This window comes from Macaca fascicularis, chromosome 6 (assembly GCF_037993035.2).
Source record: "Macaca fascicularis isolate 582-1 chromosome 6, T2T-MFA8v1.1".
Taxonomy (NCBI): domain Eukaryota; kingdom Metazoa; phylum Chordata; class Mammalia; order Primates; family Cercopithecidae; genus Macaca; species Macaca fascicularis.
This window is the reverse complement of record NC_088380.1, coordinates 75,175,672-75,192,929: the sequence shown is the minus strand read 5'-3', so window position 1 is coordinate 75,192,929 and position 17,258 is coordinate 75,175,672. Positions and strand designations below refer to the sequence as shown.

General features: G+C 45.4%; 1 protein-coding gene across 7 annotated transcripts in view; it reads right to left on the bottom strand.

Moving 5' to 3' along the window:
- OCLN (occludin) overlaps positions 1–16,788 on the bottom strand; it is a 59,445-nt gene extending 42,657 nt beyond the window's left edge. For 2 of the 7 annotated variants that reach the window (XM_005557098.5, XM_065546365.2), the window contains exons 1-3: positions 16,465–16,575; positions 5,671–5,787; positions 115–793 (exon numbers count right to left, since the gene is read on the bottom strand). In XM_005557098.5, the coding sequence (XP_005557155.1) occupies positions 115–793; positions 5,671–5,720 (729 nt within the window). In that variant the 5' untranslated portion in view covers positions 5,721–5,787; positions 16,465–16,575. Of the gene's footprint in view, positions 1–114; positions 794–3,596; positions 3,812–5,670; positions 5,788–14,408; positions 14,520–16,464; positions 16,576–16,714 lie in introns of those variants that run through there. The other 5 variants (XM_073993603.1, XM_065546364.2, XM_005557097.4 and 2 more) reach the window with 5 other exon arrangements.
- Between the last annotated feature and the right edge of the window lie 470 nt (positions 16,789–17,258).

Sequence of the window (17,258 nt, the reverse complement as noted above, 5' to 3'; positions counted from 1 at the left end):
TGGAGCCTTGTCATTAATATTTTTTAAGAGTTTCCAGAGTGATTCTATTACATATCCCAAGTTGAAAGCCTCTGGCTAAGGAGATGGAGAAAAAACCCAACACACCACTCATACCTCCTGGGGATCCACAACACAGTAGTGATATAAATACTGATCCACGTAGAGTCCAGTAACGGCAGGTGTATAAAATTGGTTGCAGAGGGCATATATTTGTGAACCATACAGAGATCCAGAAGACTGAGCAGTTGGGTTCACTCCCATTATATAGACAATTGTGGCAATAAACACCATGATGCCCAGGATAGCACTCACTATTATCACACTTAAGTAATATCTTCTTGTTCTGGACATTTCAGATCTTATAACACTGGTAGCAAAGATCACCAACGCGGCAATGAAACAAAAGGCAGCCATGGCCAACATGAAGCCCTTTGCTGCTCTTGGGTCTGTATATCCTCCATAGCCATAGCCATAACCATAGCCATAGCCATAGCCACTTCCGTAGCTACCAAAGCCACTTCCTCCATAAGGGTAGCCTACACTACCTCCTATAAGGGAAGTTCCATAGCCTCTGTCCCAGGCAAGCGTGGAGGCCACACATGCAAAGATGGCAATGCACATCACAATAATGAGCATAGACAGAATCCGAATCACTCCTGGAGGAGAGGTCCATTTGTAAAAGTGAAGAATTTCATCTTCTGGGTAAAAAGAGTATGCTGGCTGAGACAGCATCGGTCGAACATGCATCTCTCCACCATACATGTCATTGCTTGGTGCATAATGATTCGGTTTGCTGAAATGAACATGAAAATAATTTCAAGTTAGCACTTTTTGGTAGTAAGCAGAAAGAACACAACTTATTTGGAATAATTTAAACCACTGGGTAAATGAAACTAAAGCTTATCTGTGCATAGGAATCACCTGGAGGGCTTGTTAAAACATAAGATTATTGGCCTCTGGCCACAACCTATTGTGCTCGGACATCTGGGTTATCTCTGTTTGGGGGTATTGTAAACAGTTTAAGTATAAACATCCTTCAATGTGTATTCTGGTATAGAAAAGTACTCATTTTTCTAGGGTATATACCCAGGAGAATTTCTGGATCACATATTTTTTTATCTCCAACTTCACTAGACAGTATCAAACTGTTTTCCAAAGTGATTGTACCAATTACCTACAGTGGAAAGGGTAACTGTAATATATCCATACAATGGAATACTCCATAGCTATACTGTCCAATGTGGCAGCCATTAGCCACTTGGGTCTATCATACACTTGAAATGTATCTAGTCTGGCTGGGCATGGTGGCTCACGTCTGTAATCCCAGCACTTTGGGAGTCCGAGGCAGATGGATCACTTGAGGTCAGCAGAGTTCGAGCCCAGCCTGGCCAACATGGTGAAACCCCGTCTCTACTAAAAATACAAAAATTAGCCAGGCATACGCCTGTAATCCCAGCTACTCAGGTGGCTGAGGCACAAGAATTGCTTGAACCCGGGAGGTGGAAGTTGCAGTGAGCCGAGATCGTGCCATTGCACTCCAGCCTGGGTGACAGAGCAAGACTCCGTCTCAAAAAAAAAAAAAAAAAGAAAAGAAAAGAAATGTGGCTAGTCCAAACTCAGATATGCTGTTAAAATGCACAGCGGTAAGTTCGGGGCGGGCAGATCACTTGAGGCCAAGAGTTTGAGACCAGCCTGGTAAACATGGTAAAACCTCATCTCTACTAAAAATACAAAAATTAACCAGGCATGGTGACACATGCCTGTAATCCCACTTACTTGGGAGGCTGAGGCACGAAAATCAAGAATCACTTGAACCCAGAAGGCAGAGGTTGCAGTGAGCCGCGATCACACCCACTGCACTCCAGCCTGGGTGACAGAGCAAGACTGTCTCCAAAAAAATTTAAAAATACACAGTGGATTTCAAAGATATAATATGAAGAAAGAATGTAAAGCATCTCCTGAATCTTTCATTTTTATGTCAATCACATGATGAAATGTTTTAGATATCCAAGATTAAGTGAAGTATATTAAAATTAATTTCTTCTTTTGGCCGGGCACGGTGGCTCATGCCTGCAATCCCAGCACTCTGGGAGGCCGCGGCGGGTGGATCACCTGAGGTCAGGAGTTCAAGACCAGCCTGGCTAACCTGGTGAAACCCCCATCTCTACTAAAAATACAAAATTAGCTGGGTGTCGTGGCGGACGCCTGTAATCCCAGCTACTTGGGAGGCTGAGGCAGGAGAATCACTTGAACCTGGGAGGTGGAGGTTGCAGTGAGCCGAGACCATGCCATTGCACTCCGGCCAGGGCAAAAAGAGCGAAACTCTGTCTCAAAAAAAAAAAAAAAAAAAATTCTCCTTTTATTTTTCATGAAAGTATAAAATTACATATATGGCTCATGTTATATTTCTACAGTGCTATGAAGCCAAAACTGATGAACTATGAATACATGCAGTTACAGATAATGCTGAAAAAAATGAAAAAATACATATAGCATTATTATATTTATATAAAGTTTTAAAACAGGTAAAACTGGCTGGCCGTGGTGGCTCACACCCATAATTCCAGCATTTTAGGAGGCGGGAAGGTCACCTGAGGTCAGGAATTCGAGACCAGCCTGGCCAACATGGCGAAAACCCATCTCTACTAAAAGTATAAAAATTGGTTGTGCATTGTGGTGGTTACCTGTAATCCCAGCTACTTGGGAGGCCGAGGCAGGAGAATTGCTTGAATCCAGGAGGCAGAGGTTGCAGTGAGCCAAGATTGTGCCACTGCGCTCCAGCCTGGCCAACAGAGTGAGACTCCGTCTCAAAAATAAATAAATCAGGTAAAACTAAACTGAAATGTTTAGGATATACAAGGTGATAAAATAATAAAAGCAGCTAATGATCATAACGTCAGGACAGGGGTCTCCACAGAAAAGGAGAGGACACAGGGAAGGACTTTGAAGTGTTCTGTTTCTTGACGTGGGTAATGAGTATGTATGTTTGCTTGGTCTTTCCTCATGATCTCCTACATACATTGTATGTCCTTTTCTTTATGTATGTTTCAGTTCATCATTATTTACAAAAGCAACACAAAATAAGTGTCAGATTAGTGGTGTACTACTCAATTACTATATTCTCTAGTATGTTTTAAAAACTGTATTGTCATAAACAACTTGTGTCCCCACCATGTTTTAGGCACTAGTAAGGAGGTTAAATAACTGGAACACAACCTCCACATGATATTGTGAAATATGTATTTGGTCTTCATCTCCATTTTCTGGCATACAACTCCTAAAATCTCTGGAATCTCCAAAGTGATAAATGTCCCTTATATGTTAATGAGATGATAGGTTCCTAGCAGCCCTAGGAAGCTTTAGGATGGGAGCTAGGATTAGAGGGTTGGAACTTTTCAGCCCCAAATCCCTCTGGACAGGAAACGGGGGCTGAGGCTTACACTGCTCACCAATGGCCAATGATTTAGTCAATCATGCCTGTGTCATATAGCTTCCATAAAAACCTAAAAGGACTGAATTCACAGAGCTTCTGGACAGCTGAACATGTGCAGGTTCCTGGAGGGTGGCACAACCAGGGAGGGCCCCTTCCCACATACCTCGCCCTGTTCAACTCTTCATCTGGTGTTTGTTGGTATCCATTGTAATATCATCTGTTTGTTCATTCATTCATTCATTCATTCTTAAAAGACAAGGTCTCCCTATGTTGCCCAGGCTGGCCTCAAACTCCTGGGCTCAAGCACTCCTCCTGCCTCATACTCCCGAGTAGCTGCGATCACAGGTGTGCACCACCACATCTGGTTTTCGTAATACCCTTTATAATAAACCAGTAATGATAAGTAGTGTTTCCCTGAGTTCTGCGAGCCACTTTAGCAAATTAATTGAACCCAAGGAGAGACCTGTGTGAATCCTGATTTACTGTAGGTGGGTCAGAAACACAGGCTACAACCTGAGCTTGTGGCTGCTACGTGAAGTGGGGGCAGTCTTGTAGGAATGAGCCCTGAACCTGTGATCTGATGCTATCTCCGGACAGTGTCAGAACTCAACTGATAATTAGAGGACACAGAGCTATTGTCCACTGTAGAACTGATTACTTGGTTGCTGGTGGGGAAAAATCCCCACAAATTCTGGTGATCAGAGGTCACAGATGTGTTGTGACAGAACAGCAGGGGAAACTGTTTTTGCCTACATTACACTCCACTACACTTATCAGGGTTAAAGCTGCAAACTACTTAGAGGAGGAAATCCCTATCAATGTTTGATAGCAAATTTGGAATTCAAAAATTCACTGATAAATCTTCACATGACGAAGGAGCCCAAAACCCCTCAACATTGCTTGTTTTAGATAATGGCAGGAATCACTCTTAAAACTGACAGTATGGAAAGTATTATGCTAAGTGAAAGAAGCCAGTTACAAAAGGCCACATATTACATGAATCCTCCATTTATACAAAATATGCAGAATAGACAAATCTATAGAGACAGAAAGTAGATCGATAGTTGCTTAGGGCTGATGGAACTGGGAGATGACTGCCAATGGGTAGGTTTCTTTGGAGAGTAATGAAATGTTCTAAAATTAATTGTGGTGATGGTTATACAACTCTGTGAACATACTAAAAATCATTAAACTATCCATTCTAAATGGGTAAATTGTAAAGTATGTTAATTATATCTCAATAAAGCTGTTATTTTCATTTATTAATTTATTTTTTGACAAGGAGTTTCGCTCTTGTCTCCCAGGCTGGGGTGCAGTGGTGCGATCTCAGCTCACCGCAACCTTCGCCTCCTGGGTTCAAGCGATTCTCCTGCCTCAGCCTCCCAAATAGCTGGGATTACAGGCATGCACCACCATGCCTGGCTAATTTTGTACTTTTAGTAGAGATAAGGGTTTCTCCACGTTGGTCAGTGTGGTCTCGAACTCCCGACCTCAGGTGATCCACCTGCCTCGGCCTCCCAAAGTGCTGGGATTACAGGCATAAGCCCCCCGGCCTGGCCTTTTTTTTTTTTTAGATGGAGTCTTGCTCTGTCTCTAGGCTGGAGTGCAGTGGCATCATCTCAGCTAACTGCAACCTCCGGCTCCTGGGTTCAAGTGAATCTCCTGCCTCCCGAGTAGCCAGAATTACAGGCAAGTCGCTGGGATTACAGGTGTGAGCCACCACACCCAGCTAATTTTTATAGTTTTAGTAGAGATGGGATTTCACCATGTTGGCCAGGATGGTCTTGATCTCTTGACCTTGTGATCCGCCGGCCCTCAGCCTCCCAAGGTGCTGGGATTACAGGCATGAGCCATGGCACCCGGCCTGGCCTAAAGCTGTCATTTTTAAAAACTGACAATATATTGCCAGTGCCCATCTAAACAAGGCATTTAAATGGAAGCTTCATTATCATTTGTACAAAACAAAAACGAACATAAAAATATAAACCTTGGCAATCTCTTGAAACAAACATTAGCAATAGGTGACGGTAGTTGTCCTAGCAGAGACAAACTGTCACTCTGAAAGTTGAGAGAAATTCACTTTTCAGTGCAGACCCTTTGATACAATTTGAATTTACAAGTACACGTATCATTTTATTTTTAAAAGCAAACACTTAAAATTGAAAGTTTCAACCATACTTATTGTTTACATGTGACAGACTTTTTAAAAGAGAATAACTAAAGGATTATTTACTTACAATTCATCAGGTCTGTAAGGAGGTGGACTTTCAAGAGGCCTGGATGACATGGCTGATGTCAATGGTCAGCTGATCTTCAGGATGAGCAATGCCCTATAGCTCCCAAGATAAACCAATCTAAGCAACAAAAGTAGGGTTATGGCATCACTACTGAGCTCACAGTTTCTTTCTTTTCTTCACCCCCTCCCCCCCACCGAGACGGGGTCTTACCCTGTCACCTAGGCTGGAGTGCAGTGGTCCAATCACAGCTCACTGCAGCCTTGACCTCCCAAGCTCAAGCCCTCCTCCTACCTCAGCTTCCCAAGTAGCTGGGACTACAGACGTGCACCACCATGCCTGGCTAATTCCTCTATTTTTTGCACAAAAATTTGAAATATATATAATTTCATATTACTTTTGAAAGTTCATATTAAATGAGAACACATATGAAAGTGCACATATAGCAGCACTAGCACATACTAGCTCCTCAATGCAAACTAACAATCTAATGGGTTAAACGCCTTTATCATTAAAAAAGATAATAAAATGTATCTATAAATGGCAGAATTGTAGATATTTTCCCCCTTATCTCCTTTTCCAAGTCTTCAAAACCGAGCATACTTTTTATACAAGGGGAGAAAAAACACTATGCATAGTATTAATTGGTCGTTTTCTGAAATTTTGTCCTAATATTCTTCAGCACAAGTTCCTAAACATCTGAGAAGCAATTTCACTTACCAAGCATTTATTAAGTGCCTACACTAGACCAGGAGAGCCTGTGGGAGTGACGCATGAGAGCCAGCGCTGGGGTCCTGGTTCTTCCAGGCTGGTGTGGTGCTGATACACAGGTGGCTAGCTTATGGAACAGTGAGGAGACCAGGTGGGAACATGGTGGAATGGTGTAGTCTTTTAAAATAAGGTTACAGTAAGAATATAGTGGATGGAGGATGAGTAAGAAAAGGGAGGGCTTTGAAAGTCTAGTGGAAATGTCTCACTTCCTTCAGGTAGGAAACAGGGAGCCAGTTCGTGATTCTCGGCAAGGGAGGTGTAAGTTTGATTTGAAACAGATTTGAAGGACAAAGTCAACAGTAAAAAGAAGCACCTAGAGTCAGCAGCAGCAAACCTAGGTGTGAGGCATCAATGAAAGGCTAGCTTAGGAGACAGAAGATGGGAAGGAAACTAACATTCAGCAGACACCTACCGACGTGCTGGGTGCTTTAAACAAAATCCTCCTTTCATCCTCAAAACAACCCTCCATGGTTGATTAGTCACTTTACAGATGCAAAGAGGGTCAGAAAGAGATGTAAAGTAATATGCTCAAGGTTATATGGATGACAGGGAGTCACTCAGAAGTAACTTGAACCCAGATGATCTCCTGTGCTTTTCACTATGCTAGTTTGAAACAGTGAGTTCCATTTGGGAAACACCAGCTTTTGTGGGGAGTGCACAGCTGGTGTTAGCATCCATGAGGAAGTGAAGATGGAGATCCTATGCCTAGGTCTGTAGGTGGATCCATGGGCACTGAGAGCTCTCCAGGAAAAAGACAAGTCTCAGCAAGATCTGGTAAACACACAACTCCCAAACCTACAAAGCTTGAGGATTATTCTAGAAAACTCAGTGCTGGAGACACTGGCAAGGTACTTCCCACATCAGCTACAGAACTTTATGCCACTCCTTAGCTATGTTGAACCAACAATAAATTCTTTCCAGGCTATACCAGTGATTAGTAGAGTAGGGAACTTTGAGATCTACTAGAAGGTAAACTCCACGTGAACAGGAATTTTTGCCTGTTTTGTTCACTGATTAAAACAATGCCTGGCACATAGTAGACGTCCAAATAATTTGTTGAATGTTTACAGGAACCAGATTGGACCATGGATATCTCTGCCTGCAAAACCTCTTGTGCTTTCAAGTTGAAGGTAATGGAAAAGTATCAGAGTAACTTTAAAAGGTATGATCCTTGAATGACACTTGAGCAACATCTATAATGAGTATATTAAAGTATCTGATTTGTTTTCCTTTTCTAATAAGGCCTGTACAATCATACATTACTATATTAACAGCAGTACATCAATTTAAACTGTTAAAACTTTTTTTTAAATTAATGGCAGCTCTTCTTTTTTTTTTTTTTTTTTTGAGCCGAGTCTCGCTCTGTCGCCAGGATGGAATGCATTGGCACGATCTCAGCTCACTGCAACCTCTGCCTCCCGGCTTCAAGCAATTCTTCTGCCTCAGCCTCTAGAGTAGCTGGGACTATAGGCGCATGCTGCCACGCCCGGCTAATTGTTTGTATTTTTAGTAAAGACAGGGTTTCACCGTGTTGCGGAGAATTAACTGTCTCAGAATTAAACTCTGCCCAACTGTTAGATAAATCCTCAAAGATGGGAATATAATGTTAATAACACCAACACAATTAGCATAATTTTCCAAAGACATGAAGGAAGATGACTTTTCTACATTTTTGAAAACCACTTTATTAAAGTATACCATATAGAAAAGTGCAGAAATCATAAGTGTACACAGCCCTGTAACTAGCACTCAAGTCAATTTCTCTGTATTTTTTTTTTTTTTTGAGACAAAGCCTCACTCTGTCACCCAGGAGGAAATGCAGTGCCATCATCTCAGCTCACTGCAACCTGCCTCCCAGGCTCAAGCCATCCCCCCGCCTCAGCCTCCCAAGTAGCTGGACTACATGCACATGCCACCATGCCTGGCTAATTTTTGTTTTTTTAGTAGAGATAAGGTATCACCATGTTGCCCAAGCTGGTCTCAAACCCCTGAGCTCAAGCTATCCACCTGCCTTGGCCTCCCAAAGTACTGGGATTACAGGCATGAGCCAACACATCTGGTCAATTTCTCTATATTCTAATAATGGTGAAACACACACACAAATGAGCAATTTAGGCCAAAATGTTTTGGTACTATAAAAAGGCAAAAGTCCAAACTGCCTTCCAAACTGATGTTCAGAAAAAGAACATTAAGGAAAACTGATTTTAGGCCAGGCGAGGTGGCTCACACCTGTAATCCCAGCACTTCGGAGGCAGGTGGATCGCTTGAGGCAAGGAATTCAAGACCAGCGGACCAACATGGTGAAACCCCATCTCTACTAAAAATACGAAAACTTAGCCAGGCATGTTGGTGCATGCCTGTAAACCCAGCTCCTTGGGAGGTTGAGGTAGGAGAATCGCTTGAACCTGGGAGGCGGACGTTGCAGTGAGCCAATATTGAATATTGCGCCATTGCACTCCAGCCTGGGCAAAAAGAGCAAAACTCCGTCTCAAAAAAAAAAAAAAAAAAAAAAAAAGCAAGCTCGTTAAGAACAAGTCCCGCCACACCAACTTCACTTCCTTTTCTGGGAAGGTTACCAGACTGGTGGATGACGGGAATGCAGAGAGAAAGAATCCTGAGAATCTTGAGCACATCCTTGTGTGGGTGGGCAGATTCCCAAGGGGCTGAATTATGGCACCCCATTAGCACAAAAGAATGAACCATTTATGTCCACCTGGTGGGAGGTCTCCAGTGGTAACCACAAAGTGGAGGAGACAGCTTATCCAGATTTGCAGCTGACCAAACACACCGGAAAGGATAACTAACCCATTGGCTAGGCCATCAACACTAAGCAAGAACTCTCTGTAAAATAAGAATGATGAGTTTAAAACAACCTAGTGGTTTGTTGTTGTTGTTGTTGTTGTTGTTGTTGTTGTTGTTTTTTGAGACAGAGTCTCGCTCTGTCGCCCAGGCTGGAGTGCAGTGGCGCAATCTCAGCTCACTGCAAGCTCCGCCTCCCGGGTTCACGCCATTCTCCTGCCTCAGCCTCCCGAGTAGCTGGGACTACAGGCGCCCGCCACCTCGCCCGGCTAGTTTTTTTGTAGTTTTTGGTAGAGACGGGGTTTCACCGTGTTAGCCAGGATGGTCTCGATCTCCTGACCTCGTGATCCACCCGCCTCGGCCTCCCAAAGTGCTGGGATTACAGGCGTGAGCCACCGCGCCCGGCCCAACCTAGTGGTTTTAACAGCCCCCATTTACTGGCTCACAATCTGAGACAAATTCTTTATCTCCTCTAAGTGCACTCCTCTGTCAAATGCGGGAATAATCCTGACCTCTGCACTGGGATAAGAAAAAGTCTTAAAGAGCTAAGCGCTGTGGCTCACACCTGTAATCCCAGCACTTTGGGAAGCCGAGGCAGGTGGATCACGAGGTCAAGAGATGGAGGCCATCCTGGTCAACTGGTGAAACCCCGTCTCTACTAAAAAAAAAAAAATACAAAAATCAGCTGGGCGTGGCGACGTGCTCCTGTAGCCCCAGCTACTCAGGAGGCTGAGGCAAGAGAATCTCTTGAATCCAGGAGGAGGAGGTTGCAGTGAGCAGAGATCGTGCCAATGCACTCCAGCCTGGTGACAGAGCGAGACACCAGCTCAAAAAACAAAAACAAAAACAAAACCCCACAAGAAAAAGTCTTCAAGAAAATGGGCAACAGGCCGGGCGCGGTGGCTCAAGCCTGTAATCCCAGCACTTTGGGAGGCCGAGACGGGCGGATCACGAGGTCAGGAGATCGAGACCATCCTGGCTAACACGGTGAAACCCCGTCTCTACTAAAAAAAAAAATACAAAAACTAGCCGGGCGAGGTGGCGGGCGCCTGTAGTCCCAGCTACTCGGGAGGCTGAGGCAGGAGAATGGCGTAAACCCGGGGGGCGGAGCTTGCAGTGAGCTGAGATCCGGCCACTATGCTCCAGCCTGGGGGACAGAGTGAGACTCCGTCTCAAAAAAAAAAAAAAAAAAAAAATTTAAAAAAAAAAGAAAATGGGCAACAGCATTCATCATAAGGTGGTTATCCTGAAAGTGAGAAATTTCAGTGCTTAGGCACTTAGGTATATTGTATCCATTTTCAAATACAGCTGACCCTCCACATCCATGGGTTTTAAATCCAGATTCAACCAACCTCAGACAGAAAATATTCAGGGGAAAAAAAATTAAAAATAACAGGGCAGGTACAGTGGTTCACACCTGTAATCCCAACACTCTAAGAAGCTAAGGCAGGAAGATCACTTGAACCCAGGAGTTCAAGACCGACCACAGCAACATAGCAAGACCCCATCTCTACAAAAAATTTTTCTTAAAATTAGCCAGGTATGGTGGCACATGCCTATAAGCTCCAGCTACTCAAGAGACTGAGGTGGGAGGATCTCTTGAGCAGAGGAAGTTGAGGCTGCAGTGAGAGCCATGATCACGTCACTGTATTTCAGCCTGAGTAACATTAATACCTTGTCTAAAAAAATAATAAACAGTAAAACAAAAAATACAGATTTTTAAAACTACAATATCACAATTCTATGTAGCATTTACACTGTATTAGGTATTATAACTAACCTACAGATTATTTAAAGTCTACAAGAAGTCTGGGTGCGGTGGCTCACACCTGTAATTCCAGCTCTTTGGGAGCCCAAGATGGGCGGATCACTTGAGGTCAGGAGTTCGACACAGCCTGGCCAACATGATGAAACCCTGTCTCTACTAAAAATACAAAAATTAGCTGGGCATGGTGGTGCATGCCTGTAATCCCAGCTACTTCAGAGGCTGAGGCAGGAGAATCGCTTGAGCCCAGGAGGCAGAGTTTGCAGTGGGACAAGACTGCATCACTGCACTCCAGCCTAGATGATGCAGTGAGATTCTGTCTCGAAATAACAATTAAAAAAAAAAAAAGTATACAAGAGCATTTAGGCCATATGCAAATACAAAGCTATTTTGTAATAGGGACTTCAGCCTCCTCAGATTTTAGTATCAAGGGGTCCTGGAAGCAACCTCTCACAGATACTGAAGGGTGACTATATTGGTGGCATAAATGAGTCATTTTTAAAATGTAAACTGATTTTTTTTTCTTTTTCTTTTGAGACAGAGTCTAGCTCTGTCGCCCAGCCTGGAATGCAATGGCGTGATCTCGGCTCAATGCAACCTCCACCTCCCAGATTCAAGCAATTCTCCCACCTCAGCCTCCTGAGTAGCTGAGATTACCAGCGCATGCCACCAGGCCAGGCTAAGTTTTGTATTTTTAGTAGAAATGGGGTTTTACCATGTTAACCAAGCTGGTCTCAAACTCCTGACCTCAGGTGATCCACCCGCCTCAGCCTCCCAAAGTGCTGGGATTACAGGCATGAGCCACCACGCCCAGCAGTAAACTGAATTTTTTAAAAGTCAATTCCATAGTACAGTATAGAGGAGAACTAACTTAATAATCGTTCATTTTTAAAGGTGCATTTCTTTGGTAAGAATTTCAACAAAAGCTAACAAGCGATCCCAAACTTTATTCACAGAAATAGTGCTCATATCTAGGAATAATACGCTATTAAAAAGAACTAACAAAACCTGATTTGTACATCATATTCTAAACTACGTGCCTCTCCAGGAGGGTGACTAAGAACGGTAAAGATCTAGAAAAGCTGGCCAGGCACAGTGGCTCACGCCTGTAATCCCAGCACTTTGGGAGGCCAAGGCAGGTGGATCACAAGGTCAGGAGATCGAGACCATCTTGGCCAACATGGTGAAACCTCGTCTCTACTAAAAATACGAAAATTAGTTGGGCTTATAATCCCAGCTACTTGGGAGGCTGAGGCAGGAGAATCGCTTGAACCCAGGAGGCAGAGGTTGCAGTAAGCTGAGATTGTGCCGGTGTACTCCAGCCTGGAGTGAGAGCCAGAGTGAGACTGTGGCCCCCCCCAAAAAAAAAAATCTAGAAAAACCATGTCTTAAGACAAACAATTAGAAAAACAGGAAATGTTTGGCCTGGAGAACTGAACATTAGAAGAATCACTTTAGTAGCCCTGAGGTATCTGAAGAGCTGTATCCTAGAAATGGTTAAAAAAAAAAAAAAAATCCAAAAACCACCATGTTAGGAAGCCTCTCCCTCACCCTGACCCCACACCCCCTCCAAAAATAACGAACAACAATTTGAGCTCATGCAATTTATGCAAAGCTTAAGTTATTTGATATTTTTTTGGAGACCAGACTGGAGGACTTCTAAGGTCTCTGAAATTTCAAAGTGAATCTGTGACTGTGCTTTAAGGCCGGCAGCCAAAGGTGAAAGAGGACCAATGCCCAGCACAGCAACATTAACAATCTGTACATGTGTTGAGTGAAGGAAAAAATAAAATGAGGAATGAAGAGACCACTTATTAACTACATGAACTTATGTCAAGAGTGACAAGGACAGAAGTCAGATAGCTAAATGAGAGTCAGGGGCAAAAGGGAAGCAGCAGATCCTTGTCAAATATGTTAATCTGAAAACCAGCATCTTGAGCTAATGATAATATATAAAAAGCATTCTCCCCTTGACAATGTTTACTGACCAAAAGCTATCTTAATGGAAAACTAAGCTAAGATGAAAAAAAACAGGCTGAGGCTGGGTGAGGTGGCTCACACTTGTAATCCCAGTACTTTGGGAAGTCAAGGCAGAGGGATTGTTTGAGCCCAGAACTTCAAGATCAGGCTGGACAACAGAGACTCCGTCTCCATCTTTAAAAAAAAAAAAAAAAATATATATATATATATATATATAGTAGAAAAAAATAGACTGAAAATGCTTTGCCCTCAAATTATTCTTTAAAGAAAACTTTCAATAAGTGAAAAATAAACATATTTAAGAGAAGTCTGTTCCTTTTAGGGCACAAGCAGTAACTGTCAGTTTGTCTTTAAAAAGTTTAAGTTGTGCCTTATATTAAATGATTTAGATTATAGGCACATCATTAAATTGTCTAAAAATTTGAAGTTAGGCAGATTTTGTAATAGACTGTGTCAGAAATTGTATTTTTAATAAACCTTCCAAGTGATTTTTTAACACACCACGTATTTTGAGAATTGCTGTTTACAGTAATGGTGTCAATCCAAAAAGGACATTGATCTTACAATTTCCTGTCTAGAAAGCCCAGATCTTTTACACAGCAGACACCTGCTGTTCACATCTCAGCTCAGATGCCACCTTCTGGGAGATGCCCTCCCAGTCCCTCACTCCATCACACAAAACTTGTTTTTTCAGAGCAAACTCCCCTCTGCCCTCATACCTAAAATTATTTTAGGTATTATCTCCACCCCATCTGGAATGCCTCCATCCCAGGCATCGAATGTCTATTTTGACCATCATTTATATCCCTGGTCCCTGAAACTAGCCCTGGCACAAAGTGATTGTCAATGAGTACTCAATTAATAAAACCACGTCAATTGTTAGAGTTGGGATTTCAATCCAGCAGTGAATGCCTTGAAGTTCTTCACACAACACCCAATCAACACCCAATAAACCTATTTTTTTTTCCTTTACTTCCAACTTCAGTGTTCAAATGTAATTGAGTAGAGTCTAAGAGAAAGGGAGAAAAAGAGGACAGAACAGTCTGAGAATCACCTGTGAGCCTGTTAGAAAGGCAGAATCCCAGGTCCCACTCCTGACCTCCCAATCAGAATCTGTGTTTTAACAAGATCCCTAAGTGATTCATACTACAGCCAAGACTGCAATCACTGGGTTACGGAACAGCGGCAAGCTTAGGGGTTAAAACGAAAAGCCTAACAGAAATCTACATGGTCTGTTTACTCTATTTCTATAAATAGTAATTTGATGAAAAAGATCCACTGATATTCCAATCAAATAAGCCTTAAAATGCAACTGAAGAAAACTTCCTTCTGGGACGTTCCTGGGAAGGTGAAAGATATTACATCAGATCATTTATGTGGTTAAAAGTAATCTATTATTTTGGAAAGGCAGTAATTCCAACATTACCTTTAGAAGAAAAAAGAATTTTACCATGACATCAAGCAAAATGCGGGAAATCTTGTATCAGGCTACAGGTACTAGTCAATGGTACAAAGGTCCAGAAATATCCCCCAAATCTGGTTCTGGAATATCAAGGACCGCTGCTTCTGATATTCCTTCCCAGATTAGCTGAAGCAGTTTGCAAGCAAGCCCACGCAACACGTTTCCCCCACAGCATATGCCCGCTTTTAAAACGGAGTTCTACTAAGGTCTGCCTTTTAGAGTTGTTGGGATAATTAAATGAGAAAATACAGAATGCTTTTAGCACTGTGCCTCACGTGCAGGAGACACTGCCCATTATTTCCCGAAATGGCCTGGAAGCTGCCAAAAGGTGGAGAATCATGTCTTAACGACCTCCCTATCCTCCGCTCCATCACCTAACAAAGGAGGCCCCTAATAACTAAATATTGCAAAACGACAAAAAAAAAAAAAAGTGTTGCTTTGTTTGAGGAAATATCTGTGCCGCCCCCACACACTCAAAAAGCACCACTAAGAAAATATTCATAAAGGCTGGGCGTGGTGGCTCCTGCCTGTAATCCCAGCACTTTGGGAGGCCGAGGCGGGTGGATCACCTGAGGTCAGCAGTTCGAGATCAGCCTGACCAACATGGCAAAACTCCGTCTCTACTAAAAATACAAAAATTAGCCGTGCATACTAGTGGGTGCCTGCAATCCCAGCTACTCGGAAGGCTGAGCAGGAGAATCACTTGAACCCGGGAGGCAGAGGTTGCAGTGAGCCCAGATCACGCCACTGGGAGACACAGTCGGACTCCGTCTCAAAAAAGCAAATAATAATAATAATAATAAAAACAAAAGAAAGACTCATACGTACAGTGCAAAAGAACTATTGTTACACTTGGGAATGCCTAGTTTTCTAAATCACCATAAGTGCCTTCATGGGAAGCGTTTCTCTTTTCCAGGTATTCCAATAATACACCTGTTGCCTAAGGGCCACACACTAACTGGCCTAGAAAGCTGCCGCCTCCTCGCCCGGGATAATTCCCCAAGCGGGCAGTGTAGCCAGCAAGCCCCGGGTCCGGCCTGAGGATGCCGCGGTTTTCCCCTCGGGCCCTGTGGCCTCCAACCCGTAGGCGCAGAGGCCATCTTGGCCCTTGACCCCCGCTCCCCGCAAGCTTCCTTCCACGCAGGCAACATGGCTGGCGTGCGAGGCCGGCCCAGTCCCGGAGGTCCCCAAACTCCGTGGCCCGGCTGGGCGCGGGTCCCGGCGTCCGTGCGCCCCGAGGTGCTCCCGGGCAGCGCGCGCCCGCTTTCGCTGGGCAGGCACCGCCCGGAGGCAGTTCCGCCCCCCTGGCGGCAGCCCTTTTGGTCACGGGTGAGAATCCCAAGCGTGAGCAGCTTCCCTCGAAATTAACTCCGTGAACCCCAGCTTAAATCGGCGCGGGTTCACACAACTCCCAACAAGTGGATTCCAAGTAGCCAGTGTGGCCCACACCGTGACTCCCGGAATATTTCAGACTGAATCCAGCCCCCGTCTCCCCGGGATACCCAAAGGAGTGGGGTGGGGTGGGAGCGGAAGGGATGAAATTCCCCCCGGGATCTAAGCGGCTCGGACCAGCAAGCAGTCTCTCGCTGCAGCCTCAAGCTTAGGACCCCCAACGAGCTGGGCGCAGGACCCCTCTCCATGAGGGCCGCCCCCCAAAACTGCAGCCCCAGAGCTGATGCAGGATCGTCGCTGTTCAGGAATGTCCTGCCTCATAAAAGTGAAAAGTTGCCCGCGCCGCTGAGGCACTGCTAGCTTTAAGCGTCTCCGCGGAATAAAGCTTGATCGGCGGCTCCAAGCCGCCCCTTGCCCGGGGAGGCAGCCTCCCAAGTTGGCCGGTGCTGCTCTCTCCGCAGACCCGCGCCTCTCCGGTTCCCACGAGTCCCAGCCCGGGGACGAAACTGCCACCGAAACCAGCGCGGAGCGTCCTCCCCCCCGCACCTCCCCTAACAGAGGCGCCGCGGTCCCCCCACGGGGACCCTGGGGGCTCCCGTGCGCCCCTGACGCCGCGCCCAACACTCACCCACTGGCCGCACCTGGGCCCGACCCTCCGGGGGCCAACCGAGCCAGTGAGCGCGCTCACCTGGCGGGCGCACCTGACGCCGCGCCGACCGCCAGCGCGCAGCCAGGGACTGGGCTGGGGACGTCTCCTCCCCCTCCTCTCTCTCCTTCCCCTCCTCCCCCTTCTCCCTACAACCGGCCCTGCCCCCGGGCATGCGCACCAACGTGGAGGGGGGTGCGGGAAGCCTGCGGGCCAGCCCCGAGAGACCCACCTGCTGCGTCCCGGACGGGCTCCTCGGCGCTCTGGCCCTAGCTCTCGGTTCTTGCCGCCTCCGCCGGAGGAAGCAGGGAGGGAGAGGTGGGCGCGGGAGTGTAGGTGTGGTGTGTTGGCCTCCTCCCTCGGTGACCCATTCACCTGAAACTCGGATGGGAGGGGGCGGGAGGACGCAGCCCTGCTTCCCACACCCTGCCAGCGCGCTGTTAAAGGAACCGCGCGATGTTCCGGCCGGAGGGGCGGAGCGCAGAGGAGCAGCGCGGGCTCCCAGGGGGCAGCACGCATGGGGGTCCTGGACCACCTAGGGGTGCGTTTGGTGCTCCGCCTGCTTCACATGGAACCTTGGGTGTCTGACGGAGAGACGTCGAACGAGGTCCGGAGGGGACTGTTTCCTCCGGAAAGGGTCTAGGCACTAAGCACTTTGATAGGAAAGGCACGTCCTCTCGGGACACTTTTCTGCTTCCAAAATTTGATTGAACTGTTGCTGGAAAAAGGCATCTAGATGTGTTGCTCCCACGAAAGACTCCTGGGAAAATTTCAAA